The sequence below is a fragment of the Cladophialophora bantiana genome (assembly GCF_000835475.1).
Source record: "Cladophialophora bantiana CBS 173.52 unplaced genomic scaffold supercont1.15, whole genome shotgun sequence".
NCBI classification, from domain to species: domain Eukaryota; kingdom Fungi; phylum Ascomycota; class Eurotiomycetes; order Chaetothyriales; family Herpotrichiellaceae; genus Cladophialophora; species Cladophialophora bantiana.
Genome location: NW_015971589.1, coordinates 53,858 through 78,442, shown reverse-complemented (window position 1 = coordinate 78,442; position 24,585 = coordinate 53,858). Strand labels below are relative to the sequence as shown.

General features: G+C 45.6%; 4 protein-coding genes across 4 annotated transcripts; all 4 read left to right on the top strand.

The window, feature by feature from the left end:
* Window positions 1-4,401: 4,401 nt before the first annotated feature.
* Z519_09236 (uncharacterized protein) lies at window positions 4,402-4,755 on the top strand (the record flags this gene model as incomplete). The annotated part of the gene is made up of 1 exon (XM_016766960.1): window positions 4,402-4,755. The coding sequence occupies one exon, from the start codon at window positions 4,402-4,404 to the stop codon at window positions 4,753-4,755; it is 354 nt and encodes a 117-aa protein (XP_016616476.1).
* Window positions 4,756-8,467: 3,712 nt separating this feature from the next.
* On the top strand, window positions 8,468-8,653 carry Z519_09235 (uncharacterized protein; the record flags this gene model as incomplete). The annotated part of the gene is made up of 1 exon (XM_016766959.1): window positions 8,468-8,653. The coding sequence occupies one exon, from the start codon at window positions 8,468-8,470 to the stop codon at window positions 8,651-8,653; it is 186 nt and encodes a 61-aa protein (XP_016616475.1).
* A 5,942-nt stretch (window positions 8,654-14,595) lies between these two features.
* On the top strand, window positions 14,596-15,405 carry Z519_09234 (uncharacterized protein; the record flags this gene model as incomplete). The annotated part of the gene is made up of 2 exons (XM_016766958.1): window positions 14,596-14,670; window positions 14,938-15,405. The coding sequence occupies 2 exons, from the start codon at window positions 14,596-14,598 to the stop codon at window positions 15,403-15,405; spliced, it is 543 nt and encodes a 180-aa protein (XP_016616474.1).
* Window positions 15,406-20,264: 4,859 nt separating this feature from the next.
* Window positions 20,265-21,790, top strand: Z519_09233 (uncharacterized protein; the record flags this gene model as incomplete). The annotated part of the gene is made up of 2 exons (XM_016766957.1): window positions 20,265-20,531; window positions 21,191-21,790. The coding sequence occupies 2 exons, from the start codon at window positions 20,265-20,267 to the stop codon at window positions 21,788-21,790; spliced, it is 867 nt and encodes a 288-aa protein (XP_016616473.1).
* Between the last annotated feature and the right edge of the window lie 2,795 nt (window positions 21,791-24,585).

The window sequence follows — 24,585 nt, the reverse complement described above, 5'->3', positions numbered from 1 at the left end:
AGACGATGGTGGCTTTTAGTGACTATCAGTGACTGTCTCTGTAGATATACTCGGCCAGGGCCGGGAATTGAGCGGTGTTATTTTCCTTACTATTCTTTTTTTAAATGATCATTAACCGCGCTAAGCGTTGGGGATTGGCGATAAATTAGTAAGAAGGGGGACCAGAATAAGCCCCCTCTCGCCGAGTGAAAGAAGATTATTCTATTCTTAATATACATAAAAGTAGGAAAGAGTCTGCCCTCCGTTGCTAGAACGATGGTGATCCGCCACCCGCACAATGTTTATGACTCTCCTACGGGCTGTTAGAAGAAATCGATTTCAGAAATTCTACTAAAGACTATACGAAATTATGCCGATACTAAATGCGGAAAGGGAAACTCAGACGGTGCGTTCTACTAACAAAAGAGGATAAACGAATCGAGTCTCTCAATTTTACCTTCCCTATATCCTCCCACGCCGTTCAATGGCATACTACCCGTAAGTCCGCATTTTTAGGCTCCAGCTTTCGCCCCCGTCGAGCTCTCTTTAGTTGCCTTCGACGTCCTACCCCCGTGATCTCGTTTTCTTTCATTTTAACGTTTTCATCGATGCCTAAAGACAGTGGTTCCCTTTTAACGGCCGGTAAAATGATTAAATTCATCGTCCGGGTTCTATCGGTGGTCTATTCAAACTGCTTTAACTTCTAATCTACCACCGCTAGACGTGCTTCAAGGCTAAATAGTTCGTTTTTATAGCGTTCCATTATATACTCGTAGTCTTATTCCATTTCCTTCATCCTAGCTTAAAGCTCCAATGTTCTCACCGTGGTCATTCCGTTCTCGCTTAAATCTAGTTCGTGAATCGTCGCGCCCTTCGTAGGGTCCGTAGTGCCGGTCGTACATTTATATAGGGTAACACCCTTTTCTAAGATACGGATCCTCTAACGAGCTTAATCTACGTTATGTTGTAAGAACCTCTATTACTCGACCAGATGCTGGTTCCGGCCTTTAGACTCTTCGGCCTAGCGACGAGCCGCCTCGGTCTCTTCTTAGGCGATCAGGAGCTCTTCCTACAATACGACGCTGTTTTCGGCCATTTCGTTCAGCTCGTCGGTTTTAGAGTTATATGCCGTATTGATATCTCACCACGACTTCTCCAAAGCGGTCTTCTGGCTCAGTAACGTGTGGATGTTGGTCCAGAGAGTACGCTGGATATCGCATGCCTCTCTTTGAAACCCGGCATACTGCTGGGTGACGAACTAGAGACGTGTCTAAGTAGCGTTTAGGTTGTTAACATTCACCGGGATAGGACCAGTCGGCATAAGCCGCCCTCCAGCAGTGCTGGGAGTGACCTACAAGATTAATAAGAGTTCAAACGGAAAATAATGAGTAATACGTACTCTCACGGCGTCTAGTTCTGCGCTATTTCTTCCGCTTATATGAGAAGCCATATTTTTTATCGAACGTTTTAAGCTGCCGTTATTCGTTAGACTTTACCGTTCAACGCGGCTCCTTTTAAAGTAGAAAACACTAAGTTCCTCTTCATTCAACAGCAATATCGGCGGCGACAACGGTGACGGCAGCGATAAAGAACTAAAATTAGTTCATAACGAGCGTACCATATCCTAAATCTTGAAATAGAAGCGTCGCCCTTATCGGTTCATAAATAGCTAGGAGTGGAGGCACTATTTTATTGTGGCCTGCGGTTAACTTCAACCGTAGAATAATAATCTCTTTACGCAACGAGAGTCGCTCGACCGTTGGTAGGACTGTCGCTAGGTGCATTGAGCGAGGCTTAGGGCTGTGGGCGCAGGGATGGAAATAATCTGCCCCTCAGGACTCTCCACCGAGCTAGTGAGGATCTAAACGGGCTCGGAGATCCCTGCCGTTACACTATCTGCTGCGAAATCTCTAAAGTAGGAGCCCGGCTTAGACCCTTCGGTACGAAGGGAGTTTACACCGTCTTCTAGAGGGATAGTTCCGGCCCCACGATAAGCGCCGCCGTTTGTCGGTTTAAGGTCGAAGGGTAATCGTCGCCCACGGTTCGCGATGGGCTAGATATAGTAAAGTATACCTTAAAGGTATATTTCTCACTAGGTGTTAGTTAGGTGAACTTATATAAGGAAATGACATTTAAGGGAGTGACATACGTAGTTAACCCTACCTTTATACCATACTTCGATGGCCTTTCAGTAAAATACTTAAAACGCCACCGGCGGAATGTCGTGCGAAGACGCGCTTCAACTTCTCTTCTATAAATAGCCTATCACCAACGAATATATCCAGGACACCACCAATTACCTACTTCAATAATTATCCACCGCTTTCCTATTTCGATAGGACAATACGAGCATCTGTCCGCACATGTGCGCCGATACTACGTTTATATAATCGGCTCCAGAACTAGATGTCAGCTCACTAAAGATGCCTGCCGAGTTTACAGCCACGTTGAAGGAGATTAAGTAGGGAGTGACCTCCCTCCACACCCGGAGTGATTAGATCGAATCTCTATAGACGCAATGTAATCAACTAGAAATTCATTTCTCGAAGTTTCAAGATTAGTATAATCTTTCCGATGAACCCAATACTTTATAACTAACCATGAGAACAGGGTGAAAGCTTCGATGAACACGATGAAGAAATATATTGAGCATCATAGATAGTGATCTTTAATCTTTAAGAGAACGGTGGAAAGCTAGATTAGGGATCGAAATTCTAATTACGAGGGATAGGCCAGATCTAAGGGCTCTATAGTCGAATCGTAGAATACTTAAGAACGGCGTAGACGTATATCTAAATTTGTATGGTAGTTTAGTAATCGGATACGATTAAAGGAGTTACCGTCTTAGGGCATTTTATACGATCGGTAGGCCAGTAAACTCACTAACTTTAAAGCATTTTAAGAACATCGTTTAAAAAGGTACCTTAACCCTCGATGCTAGAAGGTGATGAAGCCCAAAGATGTTCTTAATGAATTATTTACGCTTAGGCCATGGAAATTATATCGTCATTAAACTAAGATCTAATCGTCTACGGTGTACTAAATTTTAGAAGGCTTTGAGTACATTTAAAGCCGACACTTAATTTCGACCCTCTATCGTCGCTAGATTCATTTCTACGGCCACTCCATCGGTCGATACTCGAGAGCTAACCGAGTCTCGATATGAATTCTCTAAAAAGCTAGCTAATCTACATTGACCATTTCTTTCTCTTCATCGTATATCTAGAGGGCTGTCTTAATAAGAACGGCTGTATTAAAGGCTTCTTACAGCAATTTAAAGGTGACGTACAGACTTCTCTAGTGGCATAAAATCTAATATCGTAATGACGAAATCTCTTTCTCTGGTCTCTCGATCGTAATTAATTCCTCCCTTCTCTAGAAGTCGTCTATTCTCTTTAGCAACGCCTCTATGAATAGGTCGTCGTCGTTATAATTAGAAATACTAGGCGAGTCCGGCTATTCTTTATCCATGTTTATTTATTGAGGCCAGACATAGATGGTTCTAAGAAGATGCGGTAGACTACTCTTAGTGATGAATGTTATATAATCGATCGGCTAAACTTAGCTAGATAAGTTGCCGTCTTTATATTCAACCTCTAAAGTCGGCCGGAAGAAGGGACCTAAAGAGGATCCTGGAGCTTAATTTAGCTTTCTATCGTGATTTACACGATCTATATATACCGGAGGCCGAATTAATTAAGTGCATCTACAGTACTACGCGCATCTATTCTCGTGTTAGGACTACCGGCACTCCAGCTTTCTATCTACATTCTCCTCTATCTTTCTTATTGTCGCACGAACACAGCACCACATTCCGGAAATCCCTCATTTTTAGTACTTAAACGCAACACGATGGTGTGAGGGTGTAGTATCATCATCATCCTATCTCGATGACTCCGTCGAAAGGAAAGCGAGAAGAAAAACGGCGGCGCCGAAGAAGCGATAGCTAAGCCTCCGGTATACATTAGTGTCATTGAAGCGGTTACCTCTTAAGTCGACGACATTAACCCGTAAGAAGTGATCATCGACGGTCGCAATTTTTTAAGATCCGAGACTCCATCACCCGAATCTCTAGGACAACGCAGCGAGCAGACGAAGGAGTTTTTTAAGAGTATTTAAGTTTAATGTCTTACTAGGTTAATTAGATAGAAACGAACTATATTTAGATATATATCTTAATAATAAGAATTAACATCGAGCTCTACGGAGGCCAAACGTTCCTCTGGTGCTTTACGAGGTGCCATACTAATTTACGTATCGAAAGGTATATATTCATAACATTATTGAATAAACTATCTAAACTATTTAAGTCCCTATAAATTTACCCGTAATAGAAGAAATATAGAAAGGAGAAGAATCCCTCGTCGATATATCTACCGTTAGAAATCGTCGCTCCAGATAGAAAGAGTCGGCATTAGGCCCATGAGCAACCACATTAGCAAAGTCGCTGGAGATACTCTCAATCGCCCTTCAGCACCGGTGAAGAGGCTAATGTTGGCGGACGAGACAGTAGCAGAGGGAAGACTAAGGCTTATGCTCTGGGTTGGGCTAAGAGACCCGTCGTCTATGGTAAACAGTGGCGACGGCGACGAAAATGTGTTGCCCGAAGGAACCACTGTCGCATTCGTCGAAGGAGGGTTTATGGCGGAGACGCTGTGGCTGGAAAGGGGAGGAATAGTCGACCCGGAAGTAACATTGGCTGCGAATAGATTTGGAGAGCCGCAGGGGGTGACAGAGGTGCTGGCGGCCGTCAGATTGACAGCTGTAAAGCCGTAATTATTGGTTAAGTTTATAACACCGGAGCCGACTAGGCCGTCGAACTAAATCTCAACGGTCGCCTGCGGTGGTGCGCTGAACGTGTTCGTTTAGATAAAGTCCCTTGATATACTGGCCGTTAGAGTGATTATCTCGATGTCAGTTTAAAAGTTATCCGTAGAGACCCCTCTCAGGGAGAAGGTAAGAGCAACGAAGATAGAAGCGCGGGTAGTAGTGCGCAGTAACATCGTTAGGAGCTTCATAAGGAGAATGAACTACGGGAGCGAACATTATCTACTACGTTCTTTATAGAAAGAGTTTAGAATTAGATCCTTAAAAGGCTATATCTATGAATAGGTTAACTTCGAGGAGCTATAACGGGCTCCTCATTTACTGCTATACGATAAAATATAAAACGGCCGCTATGATGAAGGCTTCGCAGCTAGTTAAGTTTAACTGCCCAATAAGATAGCAAAGTAAAAACAAGAGTAAACTAGAAAAGAGAGAATTATATAGCGACGAAAGAGAAAGAGAGACTAGGTTAACAAAACATTTTAACTCTGGGAGCTATGCGGATTTAAAATTACGGTCTATCTTTAGAACTCTAAGAGCGGGTAGATCACATTTCTTTAGACGCCCGGCGAAGAATCGTTATCACGTAACATCGAAGATCTAATGAGGAGCCGGTTAATCTAATCTCCCATTAATTTCAGGCGCTAACTCTCGTTTAGAAGTCAACCGATCCATAAGTAGAAATACTATTACCGAAGGATGTTGAGTATATTGGGGGGAAGAGAAACACTCGAGTAAAACCGAGACTAGGAGCGAGACCGAGGCGTAGTTAGTACGCGTAGAGCCATAACTAGAATAGAGCCTCGGCTAAGAGGAGAGAAAAGAAAGTTTCCCTCTATAACACTTCGTTACCGAATCCACCATTCTTTGGAACTTTTAGTTCAAGGGATAGAAGATTCCCGTTTAACACTAAGTAGAATAAGTTAAATCTCGTGGAATCCGGGCTCCTAGAGGAGCTAAATCTAAACATAGTCCTATAGATATTAATGTTACTAGCGTTATTCCTAACAATCTCTATAATCTTATCATTGTCCTATCCCGTCCCCCGTTCTAAGCTATCGGCGGTTTATCGCCCGGCGCATGAACCCGGAATCTATATTTAGTTATCCTAATACTATACTAAGAGCTAGCCTTAAGCACCACCTACACTTTAGATATAGAGCCGTCTTCCGGCAATCGACCGGAGTCGAAATGGGCTGTCTCGCGACGTACTTATAAGGGCTAAGTCGTGGACCGTCGGGGGGCCTAGCTACGGATGGCGACTAACAATGTTAGAGGATGATTAATCATATAACCCGGTCGACCCGAGTTACAAGAAATGGTAAAACGGCCGCGAAGGGTCTCTATTCTGTTCGCTCTGGGTGACTAGGTTCGGTTAGTTGTGCTGCTGATTGCGACTTTCATGTGAAAAATCAACCAGGGTTCACCGAAGGCACAACACCAGTTAAAAGGGCCCTGGTGGATAAACTAAGCTTTAAGGGCAACGCCACAATGCTTAATTCCCCACACACCCATCAACTTCTAGCCCCGACTACCTCGTCGGGCTTAAAAGAACTAGGGAGTAGTTGTGCGCACATAGACCCCAACGCATGCTTTAAGGTTTGAGGGTTTAGCTTATACTGGCGTGCTGCACTGCCACGGAACTCTGCTCATTACTGTCATTCGATCTTAGTTTCTACGGATAATGGTCAGTCGGGCGCGTGGTAAACTCGGCCAACCTCGGTCGACCGCGAACAGTGCCGCACCGTAGTTTATGAAAGTGGTCACAGTCCAAGACACCTAGCGAGTATACTTTCATGGCTATCGTCGGCTAAACCTAAGGTGCTGGAAGGTGCTCAATTTTTTATGCTTAGTATAGTGGTGGTTAGTTAATCTATGGTGTGGGCAGTATAACCTTAGCCACAGGGACGAAATCGCAGAATAACTTAGCCGTCCCATTGATAGTTCCCATAAGGATGGTGTGACTAGCAATGTATAATATAGATGTGAACAATATCTGAATCTCGTTAAACATAATCCGTAGTAAAACCTACAATACGATTCACCAATAGAACCGGCCGGCGATTCCATTACTAATTCCATTAGTGACCATCATCTTTAGAGAAAATAATACAACGGAAGTATTCATTGATATCTAGGATCCGTGATAATGTGGGTACGGACGCGATGTTAACTCATTATAAAAGCTCTCAGCTTAGCGAGATACAAAAGTTAGTTCGGTTATACGATTAACCTATAAAACTTATTACTTATCTTTAAATTAATTAGAGTTCTTCTACGTCTAGGCCGACTTCTTATAATCACTACGAAGAAGCTCCTTTTATCGGCCCTACTCTACTGTAGGGAGCTTAACCGTAAGAGGAGTTCTAGTGAAGTTATTCGGGAAAGGATTCTCGTAGATATAATAGTGCACTTCTAGGACTATTATCGATAAAGGCCTTTTCGATAGAGACTAAGCTCGTTTCTGGGCGCTGCATCCTAGTCGCGAATAGACCCCCGGACGCGGTTATTCTCCCGGAGCGATGAGATAATCTCTCTAGTAAGCCGAAGACCGGGGCTTATAATAAAGGATACATCTATACCTAAACGCGGGTAGCTCGGAGTATCTCTTTAGATTAAGGGTCGACCTTAGATCTTTAAGCTCAATAGATGATTAATTTATATAATGAACTTAGTTACTAAAAGGCATTCTACTAATGAAGTATTTGTCTATCCTACCCTTCGAAATTTCCGTAATGACCATAATTACTGCTCTACACTATATTTATCCGCGTAAAGAGAGGTAATTCATCGTGAATAGCGAGAAGAAATGAACGGTGAACGTTAATTACTTTAAATGGATTTTATTAGGAGTCTAAAACGTAAGTTAGAGTTATGCTAGGTCCTAAAATCGGATCTCGAAGGGCCGCATTCGGAGCCTATTTAAGTCTCTTCCCTCTGCTTGTTTCCTTTTCCTCGTCCGCTACTTAAGGACCTAGATTGAGCTTCTCTCACGGGATGACGGTCATCGTAATATCTTAAAATCATCTTATGTTGTGCATCTTATAGTCTCGATACTAGCTATCGTATTTTGGCTGTCATGATGGCACGCTGTTATTACAGCGATTAGCTCAACCTCCGCATCGAACGAAACGAAGTTATCTTGCATATCTCGGATCGGCTTTAAACGCTGATCGACGAAATTTCTAGCCCTGGCCTTCGGCAACCTAGCTTATTAGTCTTCATTGGCCATACCGCCAAATTATTAGCCCTTCGTATACTCGGCGTAGAGAAGTATAGGTAGAAGTCGACCGGCAGACGAAAACGTGGCGGCGGAGTTCATCTTTAACGAGGAAATCCCGACGTGTTCCATGACGTCCCCGTGTTTCTAGTCGATGGCGACCTTCCGTACCGGGACTTAAAAAAGATATTCTCGGCCGAATGCCACGAGACGAGATAGTTAATGCTTCCTCGCATTCGGGGAGGCGTTCGAGATCTAGCTATTAAAAATGCTACCGATTACCTCTACTCCCGTCTCTTAGGTGCTTTTGCGGATATCTTTTACTTCTTTTCCACCGACGTCGGCGAGTTTAGTCCCGTGGTACGTCGACTCGCATTCTAGCTCGAGAATGGTAAGCCGACGACACTGCCGAAGGCAATATATTCACGGGTGATCGTGATAATGGAAGCTATAGACCCTGAGGCCGAAAGCGACGAGGAGACCGAGGAGGCCCTTATGGGCGAGCTAAGAGAAGAGATAACTAAAAATTCTCTAGAGATGGTGTCGGCTCTCGAGGTAGTGATCATTCTTCACGGACAATACGACTACCGGCGACTAGAGGAATACTTAGTCCGGGTGCTAAATTAAGGTCGGAGGTAGAAGATTAAGGCGAGAATGCTTTTCTCTAGGAGGTACTTAACCGCATTCTTTAAATATACGATCGACCACTTTAGTAGAAGCACGAGGGAGCCATTCGATTTCGTGAAAGCGTTACGTTTACTTAATCCTATCGCGCCAGACTTAGATACGCACCTATCGAACTTCTTAAAGTATATTAAATCACCCGAAGAGCTAATGGATTTCGCGGTGCCGATGATTACGTCGAGCCTCCTACTAAATCACTATTCTCCCGGTATATATAGTAAGTTAGAGCTTCTTTCACCGCGTAGCGGAACCATTCTAACGGCCTCGTGGCGTTCGACCTCGAAGATATATTTTAGACCTTATATAAAGACGCCTACTATCGGGTGGGTAGAAGCGAGGTACTTATGTATAACAGCTCGATAAGCTTACTTCTTCTATCTAGCTTCGTCTAAGCCGTCTCGGAGTAGCTGCGGCGATGTTTCGAGGACTTTATACGCGGCGACGGTACGCTATCCGTGGCCGTTCATCGTAGTAATCTAAAGAAGTTTAAGCTTCGCTGAAAGCGGGTGCGAAGCGACGATACCTATCTCGTGTACTTACGTCGTATACTAGAGAATAATAACTTACTCTACGGCTACGCGGTCTACGAAAACTACGTACGTATTTTCGGATAGCCGGATTAGAATGATCGATGAGCGTTCGGCATTTCGCGTTATTTCCTCTACGACGCGGCATTTCGAGGGGTAACGGTAAAGATAAAGCCTAACACTACCGGGGTTAACGTATTGACCATCGACGGGGGTAGTATTAAGGGAATCGTACCGCTGCTATTTTTATAAATCTTATAGAATAGGATAGATCTACCGATCCTAGTATAGAATAATTTCGAGATTTTATTCGGTACTAGTTCCGATAGATGAGTAAGATCCGCTAAACGGGCCTCGCTAACGCGGACTAGGCGGGCTAATCGTCCTCGCATTATTTATTATAGAGTAGCCGGTGAAGGACTATACGAATATTTTTAAATCTTTCGCGAAAAGGGTATTTAGGCCCCGCTGAGTCTCCTACGTATTCATCGTGTCCCGTATTCCGGTCCTATCGCACATTCTGGGGTTTCTCGTATTATATTTAGCCGACGGTCTATATTTAGCGGATAATTTAGAAGCTACGCTAAAAGAAGTTTTCGGCGACATAGGTATCCTAGATAACTCCTATGTAATAGCGATCGGCGCGAAAGTAGGAATCCCGGTGACTACGGTCCTTAAAACGGACCCGTGCCTCTTCACTAACTATAACGGGACGGGACCGAGGCCGTAGGACTACGGTAAGCTAAGATTCGAACTAATAATGTGAGAGCGACCTCTAATGGATAAATAGAATATCGCATTATCCGGTCATAAGACGGGTGGAAAAGAATTCGGCTGTGGGAGATGTGAGTGTCCATTTCCTTCCGTCACGGTTTATTAAAGTATAAGAAGATGACTAATATTATAAATAAGAGTAATAAGCGGAGCTACGACACCGTGGTATATTCTCTTCCGGCTCTTTCGAGGTTCTAATTAGCTCATAGACTACGAGGTACTTTCTAGTAAAGCGTATTTCTAGAGTAGAAACCTTTTAAGACGGAGCCCTATAAAGGAATAATTTCGTCGACCTTACTCTATGGGAAATCTCGATGATGTGGCCACTAATCCGAAGGCCTAATGTAGTCGTCTCCCTCGGTACCGAGTCCCCGGGACCACGCGTACCTACGCCGTACTTCAGTAGACTACGTACGATCTAAAGAGAGAGATTTCTACCACGATTATATAGAGCCTTCATAGAATTAATCAACGGTTAAAAAATTACCTAGGCGTTTAAGAATAAAAGACGAATAGAGTTAGACGGGCGATATTTCCGGTTTATCGTTGAGCTAAATAGAGAGGTCGACTTAGATGATACGGGCGGGATGCGCGGGCTAATAATAAAAGCTCGGGAGTAGTTCTATCGATCGAAGAATGTCGATGTCGTCGCGCGTTACCTCGTTACGACGCATTTCTACTTTAAACTCGAGTCTAAGCCGAAGAAGATTAAGGGAAAGTATTCTGAATCGGGCTATATCTTCTATCGTTTATCTCGGAATAGTTCTGAGCTCGAGGTACTACTGGAATAGTTGTCTAAACGGGCGGCGAGATTTATCGTGAACGGCCATGGGCTTCCCGGGTCGGTCGGCGATCGGTCGTTCATCGATCACTAAGCGACCTTTCGTAAAAGGGTCGAATTTAAAACTAAGAACACATTATCCGTTCTTCTTCAAGAAGGGCCAGCGGATCCGCAGCACATTAGTGGATCTCTATACGCTGTTCACGATCTACTGAATATGCAAGGCCTCAATAATGATTTTGGTACTCCGGATCATAGGAAGCGAAAAGAGCGCGAGGAGGATGAGGGAGAAACGACGATAGAGGAGCCGGTAAAGAAGCGTCGTCGGTCTCGGTAGAATATCATCGGTGCTCGTGGAGGTGATATCGCGCTCGAGGAGGGACGAATCGAACAAGGTTATGAACCGGCGCAGTCTTTATAGTAACCTAGTAAGGTATCTCCACCACCAGAATAAGGACAGTCTCTGATTGGCGTGAGACGCGGCTGGAAGGGAGTAGGGAGGTTAATAAAGAGACAATGAAGTTGAGGCCGTCGAGGGATAGAGAAAACGAGTCGCTTCACGCTAAACCGCGGCAAAAACAACATTCCGGCGGTATGTTAGCCGAGGTCCACTCGGTCCAACCGCCATTCCTTTCGCAAGAAGATGAATTCTTGTATTGTTCAATCAAATCTTCTCATCCGAGATCTATCATAGTCTACTTATTTACATCAACTAGAGCTAGCTTTCAGATGGACCACTAAACGATATCCCGGCGCGGTGAAATGCCCTAGGTGCTGAAATAAAGTTCAGGTACTCCGAGCATCGACAACGCACACCCACTACTTTGGACGCTGATTGAGTTTACGAGCGTACTCCCATATTAAAAAAGTAATTATGCTATAATCATCATTGCTTTTTGTTTATTAATACCGTGACTTGAAATTCTTAAGGCCCCGGTTTCCATCGGCCCACGAGAAATCTCCCAAATCGTTCCAGCTCTCCAGAGGTGCTGATTCCCATCGACTTAACATTCCAAGATATGGAAGATGGTACTCCAGCTTATATACACTTTAGAATAGATAATTAATTTAGCCACTTAAGCTGTTCATCGTTTGTGCTGTGGTTTCGCGTTGACGAATACCTCTGTTAGGTACTTCGGTGTAGATTAATAAACAGCCGACTACAATACCGGAAACGGACAATATAGAAATGACACGCGACAAGGATGGCGATTCAAAAGCTTAGCCACCGCCACGATGCTCGCACCATTGCCGCCTCAATCACACTGACGTGCACGTGACACGCTGCATGGAAGAGCGGCTGGATAGGTCCAGCCACGGCTGCCTTTGGCTTGAATAGACTTAGATGCCGCTGATACTCAGCCTGACCCTGAAAAGGCAACATTTTCACGTCCAATTCAATTGTTGAGTATTTCTCACCGTTTCCAAGCGGTATTGTACCTTCGTCGTTCACGCTATGCCATCTCGCCATGTCCCTAGCGGCACCGGGTAGTAAGCGCAGCCGTTTCCGACAATGGCTCTCCCGTGGTTCCATCCCCCCTAGTAGACCAAACTCCCCAGCAGCATCCCCAGCTCCTACCACGTAATCTATCGCTTCGGGAACGTCGATTGCGACGCAGCAAGATTTCCAAACCCGAGTTTTCCTTCTTCTGTTCCTATAGGATCAAGACACCATTCAACAACACAGCGTGACGAAAACGACGGATGTGGATGCACTTATACAGTAAGCTCTCGCGGCGACGAGGCAGAAGTAGACAACATACCAGGCGAAAAGATAAACTTGGACACTTCGCGGACATACCGTCACTTTACGAGAAAAGGCAGACAATGTTGTTAAATGGCTAGATCGCTTTAAGCAGGTGGGAGATATTGCTTCTAGTGCTGATCCTGTGCATATGGGACTTCCGTAGGCAGGCATTCGTCTTCTTCTGGAGATAAATATTTTAGATCTTACAAAAGCCGTTACATATACGGCGCAAATGGGAATCGATTTCAGACTGACTTTCTTATAGGCCGCAATTTCCGCGTAAAGCCAGATGGCGGCTCTCCTCCTCGGTCTTAAAATAGCCCTCTACCTCTCGAACCGTCTCTAAGTGTACATAGTATATTTAATCACCCTTCCGGCCGGTCAGGCTCGTACCAATTTCGAAACCTACTTGGTCGAGTTTCATGCGTTGATATTACGATTTCTCGCAGGCGCGGTTCGCATCTATCAAAAAGGCAGCATTACACGTGCGTTTGACGCATTCTAGCGAATCGAAGATGTGTCAACTTTTAAGAATGCGTGCAATAAACTGGCCAGCCGTGCCGAGACCGAGGCGAGCAACTGTGATCGAGACTTAAATGCTACCAACCGAGCAGCGGTGAAGCGGCAACAAGAAGGCATCCGGTAAATTTTGAAGCAGTTGGAAACCGTGTATCTCATACGGACTGGCATCGATAAAATAGAGGTTAAATTCGACCTCAGTAAGCTCCCAGTGGCAACGGGTGCCGCTTTCAACTCCCTCCAGAGCGAACACGATACTCGATGTCACCTAGACACTCGGGGAGACTTACTGCGCGAGATCTATGATTGGGCTGATGACGTCGATGGAAAATGCATATTTTAGTTAAGAGGTATGGCCGGGACGGATAAGTCGACGATTTTCCGTACGGTTGCTCAGACGTTCGCCAACCGGGGGCGACTAGGCGCTAGTTTCTTCTTTAAACGAGGCGAGCACGATCGTAAGAATACGAGTCTCTTCTTCACCACCATTGTAGTCGACTTAGTTCACTAGATACCGGAATTGGTAACCCACATTCACTAAGCGATCGATGAAGATCCTGGGATCGCTCGCAAGACTTTAAGAGAACAGTTTAAAAAGTTAATTTATCAGCCGTTGACCGGCATTAGTCCTACCTTATTTATAAGACCTATCTTACTTATCGATGCGCTGAACGAGTGTAACTAAGAAGGAGATATACGAACTATTCTCTCTCTTCTAGCCAGTGTACGACGACTCGGTTTAGTCCATGTACAAATCTTTCTAACTAGTCGACCGGAACTACCGATCAATCTCGGTTTTACACAAATCGGCACTGAAACCCATCGCGATATCGCTCTTCACGACATTCCACCTTCTACGATCCGCCACGACATCTCCGTCTACCTGGAAAGTGAATTCCAACGGATTCGCGATGAGCATAACTATCTCTGGCCCATGAATCAAGCACTGGCTCCCCACTGGCTAGGTCGGTAGACTCTGAAGTCCTTCATTCAACTGTCCGTTCCACTTTTCATCGTGGCTGCCACGATTTCCCGCTTTATTGGTGATCGTCGCGGCGACCCCCACGACCGACTGACGACGTTTCTCGCTCAGCTCAACACGGGGCGAATGACCCAAATGGAGCAAACGTATCTCCCCGCGCTCTGTTAGATATTGATCGACGTCGAGGAGCCCGAAGAAAAGGATAAGCTTTGCCGCGATTTCCGTGAAATTGTGGGATCGATCGTTCTCCTAGCTAATCCCTTATCCACGATTTCCCTGTCCCAATTACTCTAGATTCCGAGACGGAAAATTAATCACTAGCTACGACTTCTCCACTTAGTGCTGTCTATGCCTTCCAACCCTAATGCGCCGGTTACGTTGTTCCACCTCTCCTTCCGGGAATTCCTCGTGAAAAAAAGTAACTCCGATCGAGCACGACTATTTGCGATTAACGAGTTCTTCACGCACGTAAATCTAAGCGATAAATGCCTTACACTGCTTCAGAGTCCCAGCGGTCTTCGAAAGGATATCTACTAACTACAGCACCCTAGTGTCATGCGGGAAGACATCGACGAGACCATCGTTACCGAACACATTCCGCCTTCTCTCCAATATACCTGCCGCCACTGGGTCTACCACCTCCAGCACAGTAGACGTAAGATCCGTGACCATGATGTCGCTGCCAATTTCTTACGGGAGCACTTTCTACATTGGCTCGAATCGTTGAGCCTTCTAGGGAGGATCTCCGAGAGCGTTGACTTCGTTGTCACATTATAATCGCTTGTGGCAGAAGAGAACAGCTAAATATCGGCCTTTCTACAAGATGCGCGACGGTTTGTGCTAACATTCAATCCCATTCTTGCGCAGGCGCCGTTACAAGCGTATACCGGTGCTTAGCATTTCAGCCCACTCGCCAGCATTGTCCGCAACGAGTCCCAGAATCAGGCATTACAAAGTGTCCGAGTGATAAGAGAAATCCCAGAGCGGTGGAGTGTATGCTTATTAACTTGTGAGGGCCACTCTGGCTCGGTCCGCAGTGTGGTGTTCTCGGCCGACGGGTCGCGCATCGCCTCTGGCTCCGACGACAACACGGTGCGGGTGTGGGATGTACAGACGGGCGCGTGCGAGCAGACACTCGAGGGCCACTCTGACACGGTCAACAGCGTGGTGTTCTCGGCCGACGGCTCGCGCATCGCCTCTTACTCCGACGATAAGACGGTGCGGGTGTGGGATGTACAGACGGGCGCGTGCGAGCAGACACTCGAGGGTCACTCTAGCTTAGTTAACAGCGTGGTGTTCTTAGCCGACGGGTCGCGCGTCGCCTCTAGCTCCGACGATAAGACGGTGCGGGTGTGGGATGTATAGACGGGCGTATACGAGCAGATACTCGAGAGCCACTCTAGCTTAGTCTATAGTGTGGTGTTCTCACCTAACGGGTCGCGCATCGCCTCTGGCTCCGGTGATAAGACGGTGCGGTTATGGGATGTTACATCCGGAGCCGATTTACTGTGCTACGATTCTCATACCTACGATAACTATATTGAATTTATCGACAATGGCTTAAATATTCTAGTAAACGGTGAAGTTATAAATATTTCGCAATAGTTACCACGACCTACGGTTCCAACGCAATCACCTAGCTTTAACTTACCATCCGATAGTAAGTTCGGAGTCAATGGTGACTGGATTACATGGAAGTCACAGAGAATACTATGGTTGCCGCCTGAATATCGTCCTACATCATGGGTGGCTCAAAGCGACAGTATTATTATAGGGAGTGGAAATGGTCGTGTTACTTTTGTGCGTTGGACTGTATAGTTATCCTCTAAATAAAGAATAATCTAATGATTTTTGTAATAGCTTTACGAACGAGAGGTCCAGAGAATTTCTTTCTTATATACTGTATAATAGCAATGTATCTAGGAGTTTCTTCTAAGTCTTTAAGTAAACAGCAGATTCCGTCACGTAGTTCGGGCTGGACGAGTCGAATATAAGGCGCGGATCTCATCGACACTAAAGCGGCAAGATTATTGAAGTCTGGAACTATGGCTAATGATACCAGCGGGGGGAATTGTCATTACAGCTTAATTTACTTCGGGTCGGTCCTCGGCTGTCGATTAATGTACGTCGGAGTACCCGCCAGGGTTCCTATGTGTGCGTAGAGGGCGGCATAGAACACGGTCAGCTTCAATGCTTAATTTAATAATTGGCTCTACGGTAGATAGATTATACTGTTATACGTATACGATGTTGAAAGTGGAGAGACCGGGTATTGGCGCCTCTAGGGCACCGAAGTCGTGTGGCCGATTTCTTGAAGGGTTGTCGAAATCTCGGCTTATTAACATTAGACTCTGGTATTTATGGAGGAGAGTGACAATGGCGATAGAATGCGGCTTTACAATGTGCGTGCATCCTCAGACCGTCTGTTCAAATGGTAAGTGGTGTGCTAAATATGGTGGCGCTCGAAGTACCCAGGCCCTATTTCACGACGTAGGGCATTTCACGACACCGGGACGTCGACTACTCGTACAGTGACACTTGATCCACGTGGAGCCCAATGCTCCTCGGCAATTTCTGAGTGATGTTGATTTGACAGCGATCCTTATTCTCTTCTTCCGCTGCATAGGAATAAACCGGTCCTAGAATCGTTCTAGAGTTCTCCTCAGGGCAACAGGACTCTAGGTATGAGCATCATTGGCCCTTCCCGACCTACCGTTTCAGCCCGAGTGAGACATCGACAGCTGCTGTCGTAATTCGGCGCTTCTCTTGTCCGATAGTTCAGCCATCACCCGTACACTTAGCCCAAAGCAGAGACAACGCCACTACTACTCACTAAGTTACCGTCCCCCGCGGCACACATGAACCAGGCATAGCCGGACACGTCGTCGTTACCGTCGAGCCATGGTAGGACCGTTTCCAAAAACTGCATTTGCTGGTCAGTACCTCCGTAACTACGTAACTCTATAATCCAGAGTGTTCCTACGCTATTTTCTATTACCAGTGCCGAGGCATTAGATATAAACGTCTAGAAATTCGACGTGTCGACTGCCGAGCTATACTAGTGAATGTTGACGGCATCGACCAAGCACCTCCCTGCACAGGCATCGAAGAATGATGATAACCACTTAAGACCGAGCGAGTCGCCGAGTTCATTCGTCACTAACGGAGTGGCCAGCTCGGCTTACTCATGAAAAGGATTCATATACTGTATGAACTCATCGGCCGCTGCGGATACATTGAGATTTACTTATATTACGATATCGGGTTCATTAAAGGAGAAGAGATGTTTTAATTCATAGCTAATGGCGGAGGAGGCCTATGTAAACCACGAAGATGTCGCGTCTTCATCGAGACCCTAGAGCGTCGGGATAAATTCGAGATTAGAGAGAAGAGAGCCGTTAGCGAATGAAGCCTAGTTATAACCCCAGCTCACGGAGGACTAGTTCGCGAAGAGATACGTAAGCGACGCATCGTTATAGGCCAGACCTCTTTTACCCCCTATTAGACCTTCTATTTTCTCTAGTGTAGGACTTATAATAGAGCTCCTTAAAGGGTTATTAGCTCCTTAAGGAACTAATACGTAGGTATCCTTTTAAAAATTAGTATTTATCGACGACGTAAGAGAGCTAATTTAATGACGTAGTACGATGAGTAGAAAGCCCATGAGATATCTAAGGTAACTTAGGACGGACATCTTAATTAAAGCGTAAGTATTTAACTACGAATTCTGACTCGCGGGTGTGAGATTCAAGGTAAAATATCGCCACGGAACGATAAAAGAGAACTGCATTAGGAATAAGTATATTCTCTATAGCATCACCACTAAAGAGACTATCATAGGATTAAGAGGGGATTCGACACCTAAATAATACGTCGAAAAATATCCATTTAGAGAATTCTATGCCAGTAAATGTGAGCTCCCTTTTAGGCTCCCCAAATTTCCCCTGGGACGTAAAAGGAACTTAAAAAGGCCCCTCTCTTATCTAGGAGAATGCTAGTAAATCTCGAGTATAACCCTTCTTTAATTCTATATCAACGTGGTAGAGTTCCGAATTTCTTAGAGTTATTCATTGTCACTTATCTCTCTATATTGCCTTTAAAGGCTTAAGTTAATAATCGACTAATTTCCTCTAGGAGATGTGAAATAATGTCGAACTAAGAGTATCCTTTCTTCGGTTCTTCTTTCGTCGATGAGATATATATATCTAGATAATTAGCCTTATGAATAAACTAGTTAATTTTAACGAGGAGCATAGGTGTACTTAGATGGCTTCTACCCTACTTCCTCTATGGAAAGACTTAAGCCCGTCTTCGGAACCGACGACTCTTAGATTTCACCTGGTTCAATCGCGAGGTGAGAACATCTTCATTTTGCCGGAATATTTAACTAATGTCTTCTTCTTGAGTGCTGCGCTTAGGCTTTTCTTATTTAGTGTGGTTTCTTATCGTGCATCTAAGACGCGAGTCGTCATAATCTCAGAAAGAGGTTTAGACTACTAGGTAATATTTATTTCGATTTTTGCGGCTTACTCTGCTGTCCATGCTTCGCCTTAGTCCAGGAAGAAAGAGAAGTCGTAAAGAAAATACGCAATAGCGATAGAGCTTATTAAGAGCCGGAGGGAATGATCTACACCGGAAAGGACTATTTAAAACAAGGGGTGGAGAAATTAGTGTAGAGAGGAGCATTGTATTGGCTATACTGTAGCTGCTTATAGAGTGCTCAAGATGGTGGTGGTGTCTTAATGAAGAAGACTGGAGTAGGAAGGCATTAGCGGATACTATTAGGATCGTCGCCGTAAATTGGCATAATGGCACTGAGAACTGTAGTAACTAGGATTGTTTGTATCTAGCGTACGTTCTGTTAATAACGACTTAACGCCTAAGAAAGAAGAGCCAGTTCCCACCCGAAACGGGTGGGAGAAGCTTCTTATGGCTTCCCCTCTTCATCACGTGTGTAATACCGCTATAGTCGGCAGTCTCCTGTCTTCGTAGCCTCGCGTCCGAATCGTCTACTATCTATTCTCTTACCTAAATCGGGTAGAGGACTAGGTATACTAGGAGGGAACGGTAAGCTCGTTAGGGTAGGTTCGTGATAGATACGTATATACTTAATTTCTTATTAGGCAGACCCAGGGAAAAGGATCTAGTCGACGGGAATTAATTCATCCGTGGCCGAATAGTTTATTGGTGCCTAAAAGGATTCTAAGAGCTATTTTAGGACGAAAGTTAGGCCCGAATGCTCGTTCGATAAATATAAAGAAGTGCGCCTGTATCTATATTAGCTCTATTTAGCCTCTAAAGTAAGTGCAGCGTATCGATAGTAGAGAATCTATTCGTAGAATTTATGGAAATTATTAATAAACTTTCTCTCTGTCGGCTACTATTGTTAATTTAGAGAGGTATATAAATTGAGACGCTCTTCTTTTTCGTTTATCTACTTATATACTGTAGGATGGCGTCACCAGAAGAAAAGAAAGAGAAAAGAAAGAATGGGTGCCCGGTAAGAACGAGCTCGATAGCCGTTTAGCTTCCTAGTGCGACGGAGTCCCCCGTAAAGAACCTCTCTAGAGGAATAAGTTTTCGACAAGATGTGGAATATGAAACCCGGATGGAACTGGAAAGAAACTGGCCGGGGCAAGATATTCTTCAATAATACGAGGATATGTGTTGAGGAAAGAGAAATGTCGAAAAAGCGTTTAGAAACCTTTGGCGATAATGGATCATGGAGGCCCCCTGTCGAGGAAGTTAAGGCGACTTTTCGCGAGATGAAAGAGTTAGTTATTGAGGGACGTAAGTATACGGTAGCTTTGGGTTGAGGCACGATCGTAAGCAGTATCAAGGAATGGCCATTTCATGGAGCCATCACGTATTAAGCATAATCTTCGCCACTGCCCAAATTCGACCTTGTCACACTGGTTATGGGCAGTGTGCCTCCCTTTCGGGCAGCCTCGGGGTTTTTTTGGGGTCCTAAACGGGTCCATTTTTGGTCCTAAATGGGTCCCATTTTAGTCCCTTAAATAGCGGCAGTCCATGTGTGAAAGTCTACGCCCAGTACATTAAATTCTGATTCGGTTTAGTGCTGTAAAAAAGGGACTAAGATAGCATTATAAGAAGTTTTAATGTATAACACCTTTAATTCTTCTCACTTCCATTATCGCTTCCACAGTACAACAACTTCTATGTTTAATAGGTTAACGAGTACTCTTACTCAATATCAATACCCGATGAAGATTATCGCCACCTTATCTTTCCTGGCTCTTGGCCTCATCGGTGCTTCTGCCGCTACTCCCTCTCTGCGATTCGCAAAGCGCAACTCTCCCAACGGTTGTGCGGACGGCGTCCCGAGCCAGGCCGCCATCGCAGGCGCAATCAATCAGTGGAACAGTGATGTCACCACCGTCAATGATTTTCTCGATGTCGCGACTTCTCTGCAAGGGCTCCATTTACAATTACCCCGAACGCGCATGGTGTTGCAGAGGGGAATCGCGTTGGTATGGTGAGACGTGGATGGTCACAGGGTAAGATATTGCAGAGCCAAGCCATTACCAAGCACTAGCTGTGCCGGTTCCTGCGCCACTAAAGCCTGGGACTGTGGGCGCTTATTTAGATATATATAGAACAGCAACATCTCCTTCTCAGGGTTAAATTGGAGATTCGACTTCCGGGTTTTGGGAAACTCATGAATGCTTTGTGGGCGCTTATATTGTGTGGATGGTTCGCTGGCGACACTAGCGCTAAGAAAGTTAAGGCGCCAGCATTGGATCTTGTACCTCTGTAGTGTTCGAGCTAAGCGTCTCCTGTGTTGGTCAATTTCTGGGGTTTAAAATCTAAGAGACATAAAAGCCTTGTTTATATTATTCCACTCTCGTTTGTGCAAACATTCCATCACGATACTAAACACGCGGCGTCTTCTTTAGGAAGAAATCATATGCTTAGTTGCTCTTTTGACCTTGACCCCATGATGTACTCCCAGATCCCATCAGAAAGTTCAAACTCGCTTGGAGTGCCAAAACGACGATGGTACTGCGACAAGAGTCATTTACTCGCCCTGCTCGGCTGCTTGATATGCTTCGTGCTGTCGATCCTTACAATCCAGCCGAGGATCGGACCCGCATTGAGCCTATCTTGGAAACTGGGATTGATAAACTAGCTGGTCGTCACAGGCTTGTTGTTGAGCTTGATGAATGAGTGCACCGGTATTCTTGCGCCTACCTTTTTCCTCATCCTTGAGACCCGACGAAAGACCCCGACGCTGCAGAACTACGAGGCAATTATCAAGAAGAGTGTATTTTTAAATAAGGCGGACGTACGCTGGCGTACATCTTTCGTCCTTCTCACCCTCCTCCCTCTAGGACTCAGCGTGGCATATAAAAAGCTCATTGGAGAAAGGAGTACGATAGAGATCCAGAGCCAATTTCCACGGTACTACGGTCTCGTGCCGCCTCCCTTGGGAACGTTTAATGTAATGAACAACTCGATCTATTATATGATCAACGCCAGCGTTCCTTATATGGTAGTATCCTCGAGTGCTCGTTCGACTCCGCAATTCCCAGCAGTGTACGGATTTAACACGATCCTCCTAGACAATACCTCCACGGCGTTGCTGGACTTACCTTCTCCGGACTTTCTAACTTCCATTCAGCAGAATTTGACCGACGGGGATTCCTGGAGCATCTCAGCGGCAGTGGATGAAATAATCGCTCGATACAATGCATCCACCTCGTCCTACAGAGATAATGACGCCTTCTAGACGAGTGCGCTCAACCACTCCTATAACCCTACCGGGTTGTCGACGATTTCCCTCTACAATGGCTATTAAATCGGGCTGATCAATGGCCTACAGAGTCTACACAGCGAGAATCCGGGGCCGTATTGCCTGATGGACTTCTTCAAGGGAAATGTATACGGACTGAATATCTATAGCAATATGACTGAATCTACTAGCCTCGCGTTCAGACAGGCCGCATACATGTTCGAGATCCAGCGAGAAAGGTGTCAGGGAAAGTGGACAGTGACACGCAGCAGCATCCAACTCGTCAGTGGCAGCTGCACCGGAGAAAGGACCAAGTAAGAGGTTTTCAACAGCACCACGCCGTATTACGCGGACACACTGCCTCTATTGTCCCAATGGCTGAGCCGGTACTCTCCCACAAATTCTCAGAGTCAGTCGCCATGGCTGGTCCCATCGTTAACGACCTCCGTTGCGAGCATATTCTGGGCTCGGATCATCTACATAGATCCGACGAACAACACGTATCCTAAAATGTACTACCCACCGACTGAAGAAATCATCCGGTCGACACGGTTAACCCTCCAGGCGAGTTAGGGTCTATACCTTACACTGTCTATCCACCCCATCCTTTGCACGGTGATGCTGCTTTCAATCTGTTTCTGCTACTAAACCCCGATCGGAACGGGATTCGGCTTGATCTCGGTTTTGGCAAGCATCCGGAGAGACAATCTCGATCAGTTGCGGGGTGCCGGCTTGTCAGGGACCCTCACGAAGACAGTCCCTATGAAAATCGATGTCCAGGACTCTCGCTCTCATCCAAGGATCCGGTATTCCTTGGGAGGCAATTTGGAGACCAAGGGCCAGTTAGATATAAAAGAGACGTACTTTTAGTGCATTATGCTGACAAGGTTGGCCGACTTAATGACGTTTAGGTGCCGGTGGAAGAGTCGACAGCGAGGGACCAGGAAATGACATGGACGACGAGAATATAGTTCTACGATCTAGGCCGGGAGGTTCCTCCGGTGGGAGGCCTCGTTTGAGGCGCTTCAAGCGGCGACGGAGATCCTGTTATAAGTCAGCTGTTGCGATAGTGGGTGGATGGCGTAGACATACATTCTCTTCATCTTCAAGTTCATTGTCAAAGAATTGAGAAAACGCAGCATCTTCCCGTTTACGACGAGCTTCAATTCTGGCGTCTCGACGTTGGCGAGCATCGATAATTACAGCCCACTTCTTATTTTGCTTCTCCCGTGCCCGGCGGATTTTCTCGTCCCCGCTAGCGCGGTTTGCTTTGAGAAGATCACACCTTTTAATCTTATGTGTTGCGATGCGATGCAATTCATCAAGACGGCCTTAAACGGCATCGAGTAATTCCAGGGCGTACTTTGATAGAGGGTCAGGGAGGGGAACAGGTGATGTCAAAGGAGTGGCAAATATGTATTCATCCACTCTACTGATGGAGACATCACTATCGGAAGATTCAGAATCCATTAAGCCATGACCAGGGGGGCGATCTTAGCGTCGAGGGAAGAAAGCCTCCAAAAGCGGCGGCGCCGACCGCTAAATTCGGCGGGTAATTTCCCTGCACCCTTCGTTGAGCTGTAAAAAAGGGACTGAGATAGCATTATAAGAAGTTTCAATGTATAACACCTTTGATTCTTCTCGCTTCCATTATCGCTTCCACAGTACAACAACTTTTATGTTTAATAGATTAACGAGTACTCTTACTCTATATTCACTGGACAATACCCGATGAAGATTATCGCCACCTTATCTTTCCTGGCCCTTAGCCTCATCGGTGCTTCTGCCGCTACTCCCTCTCTACGATTCGCAAAGCGCAACTCTCCCAACGGTTGTTCGAACGGCGCCCCGAGCTAGGCCGCCATTATAGGCGCAATTAATCAGTGGAACAGTAATGTCACCACCGTCAATGATTTTCTCGATGTCGCGACTTCTCTACAAGGGCTTCATTTACAATACGGCTCGTAGATTAGTATTAGCAATTCCTCTCCGTACTTTCTATTTTCTACGAATTTTCACGGTATTTTACTACTTCTTAATCGAAAACTACGGGGTCGACATAAAGCTAATACAATTAAACCTTATTATAGTCGCCCTCAGAGCTGCTAACGACGAACCCGACCAATTACAAATTCTCGCGTGTGCATTAGATGTGAGTCTCAGCACGGTTGCGCAGGCCGCCGCAGACGACTTATTCACTGGGTTCGGGCCCAACGTACTCACGCCCCTAAGCAACATCCTTAACGATCCATCATCGATTACGCAGAATTTGCAGCTAATCAATCAATTTCGCTGCTGCCATGTGCTACCGGACCTTGACACCTTATGGAGCTTCACTGCCGAGGACGACGGCGTTGCTAATTAGGTGCCTTTATCGGCTCTTAGACCGGCAGCCTGTGCGTTCATCTATTGCTGAGTTGATATAGAAATACGACGACAGGGGGTGAACGAGAGCTAGTGGCACAATCGAAGGTAATTATTTACCTGGTCGGAAGGTAAGGAGTAATTCGCGGAAGTGAGATTCTTAGAGGGCATTTAAGAGAGCGAACGAGCCGTTCCATAGGAAAGCTTCAGCGCGGGCTACGCCCGCAGAGGACTAGCTAGTTTTCTATATGGCTCGCTTCCACATTAAACTTCATTTCATTCCTACTCACACTTACGGTATAGAGTCCTAGGGAAAGGCAAACAACCACGCCCGAGGAAGCCATGTGAAATAATGCCGCCGAACGGCGTTATATCACGTGTTGAGCGAAGTTTACCCGATACGGTATTTCGCCAGAGCTAAGTGAGAT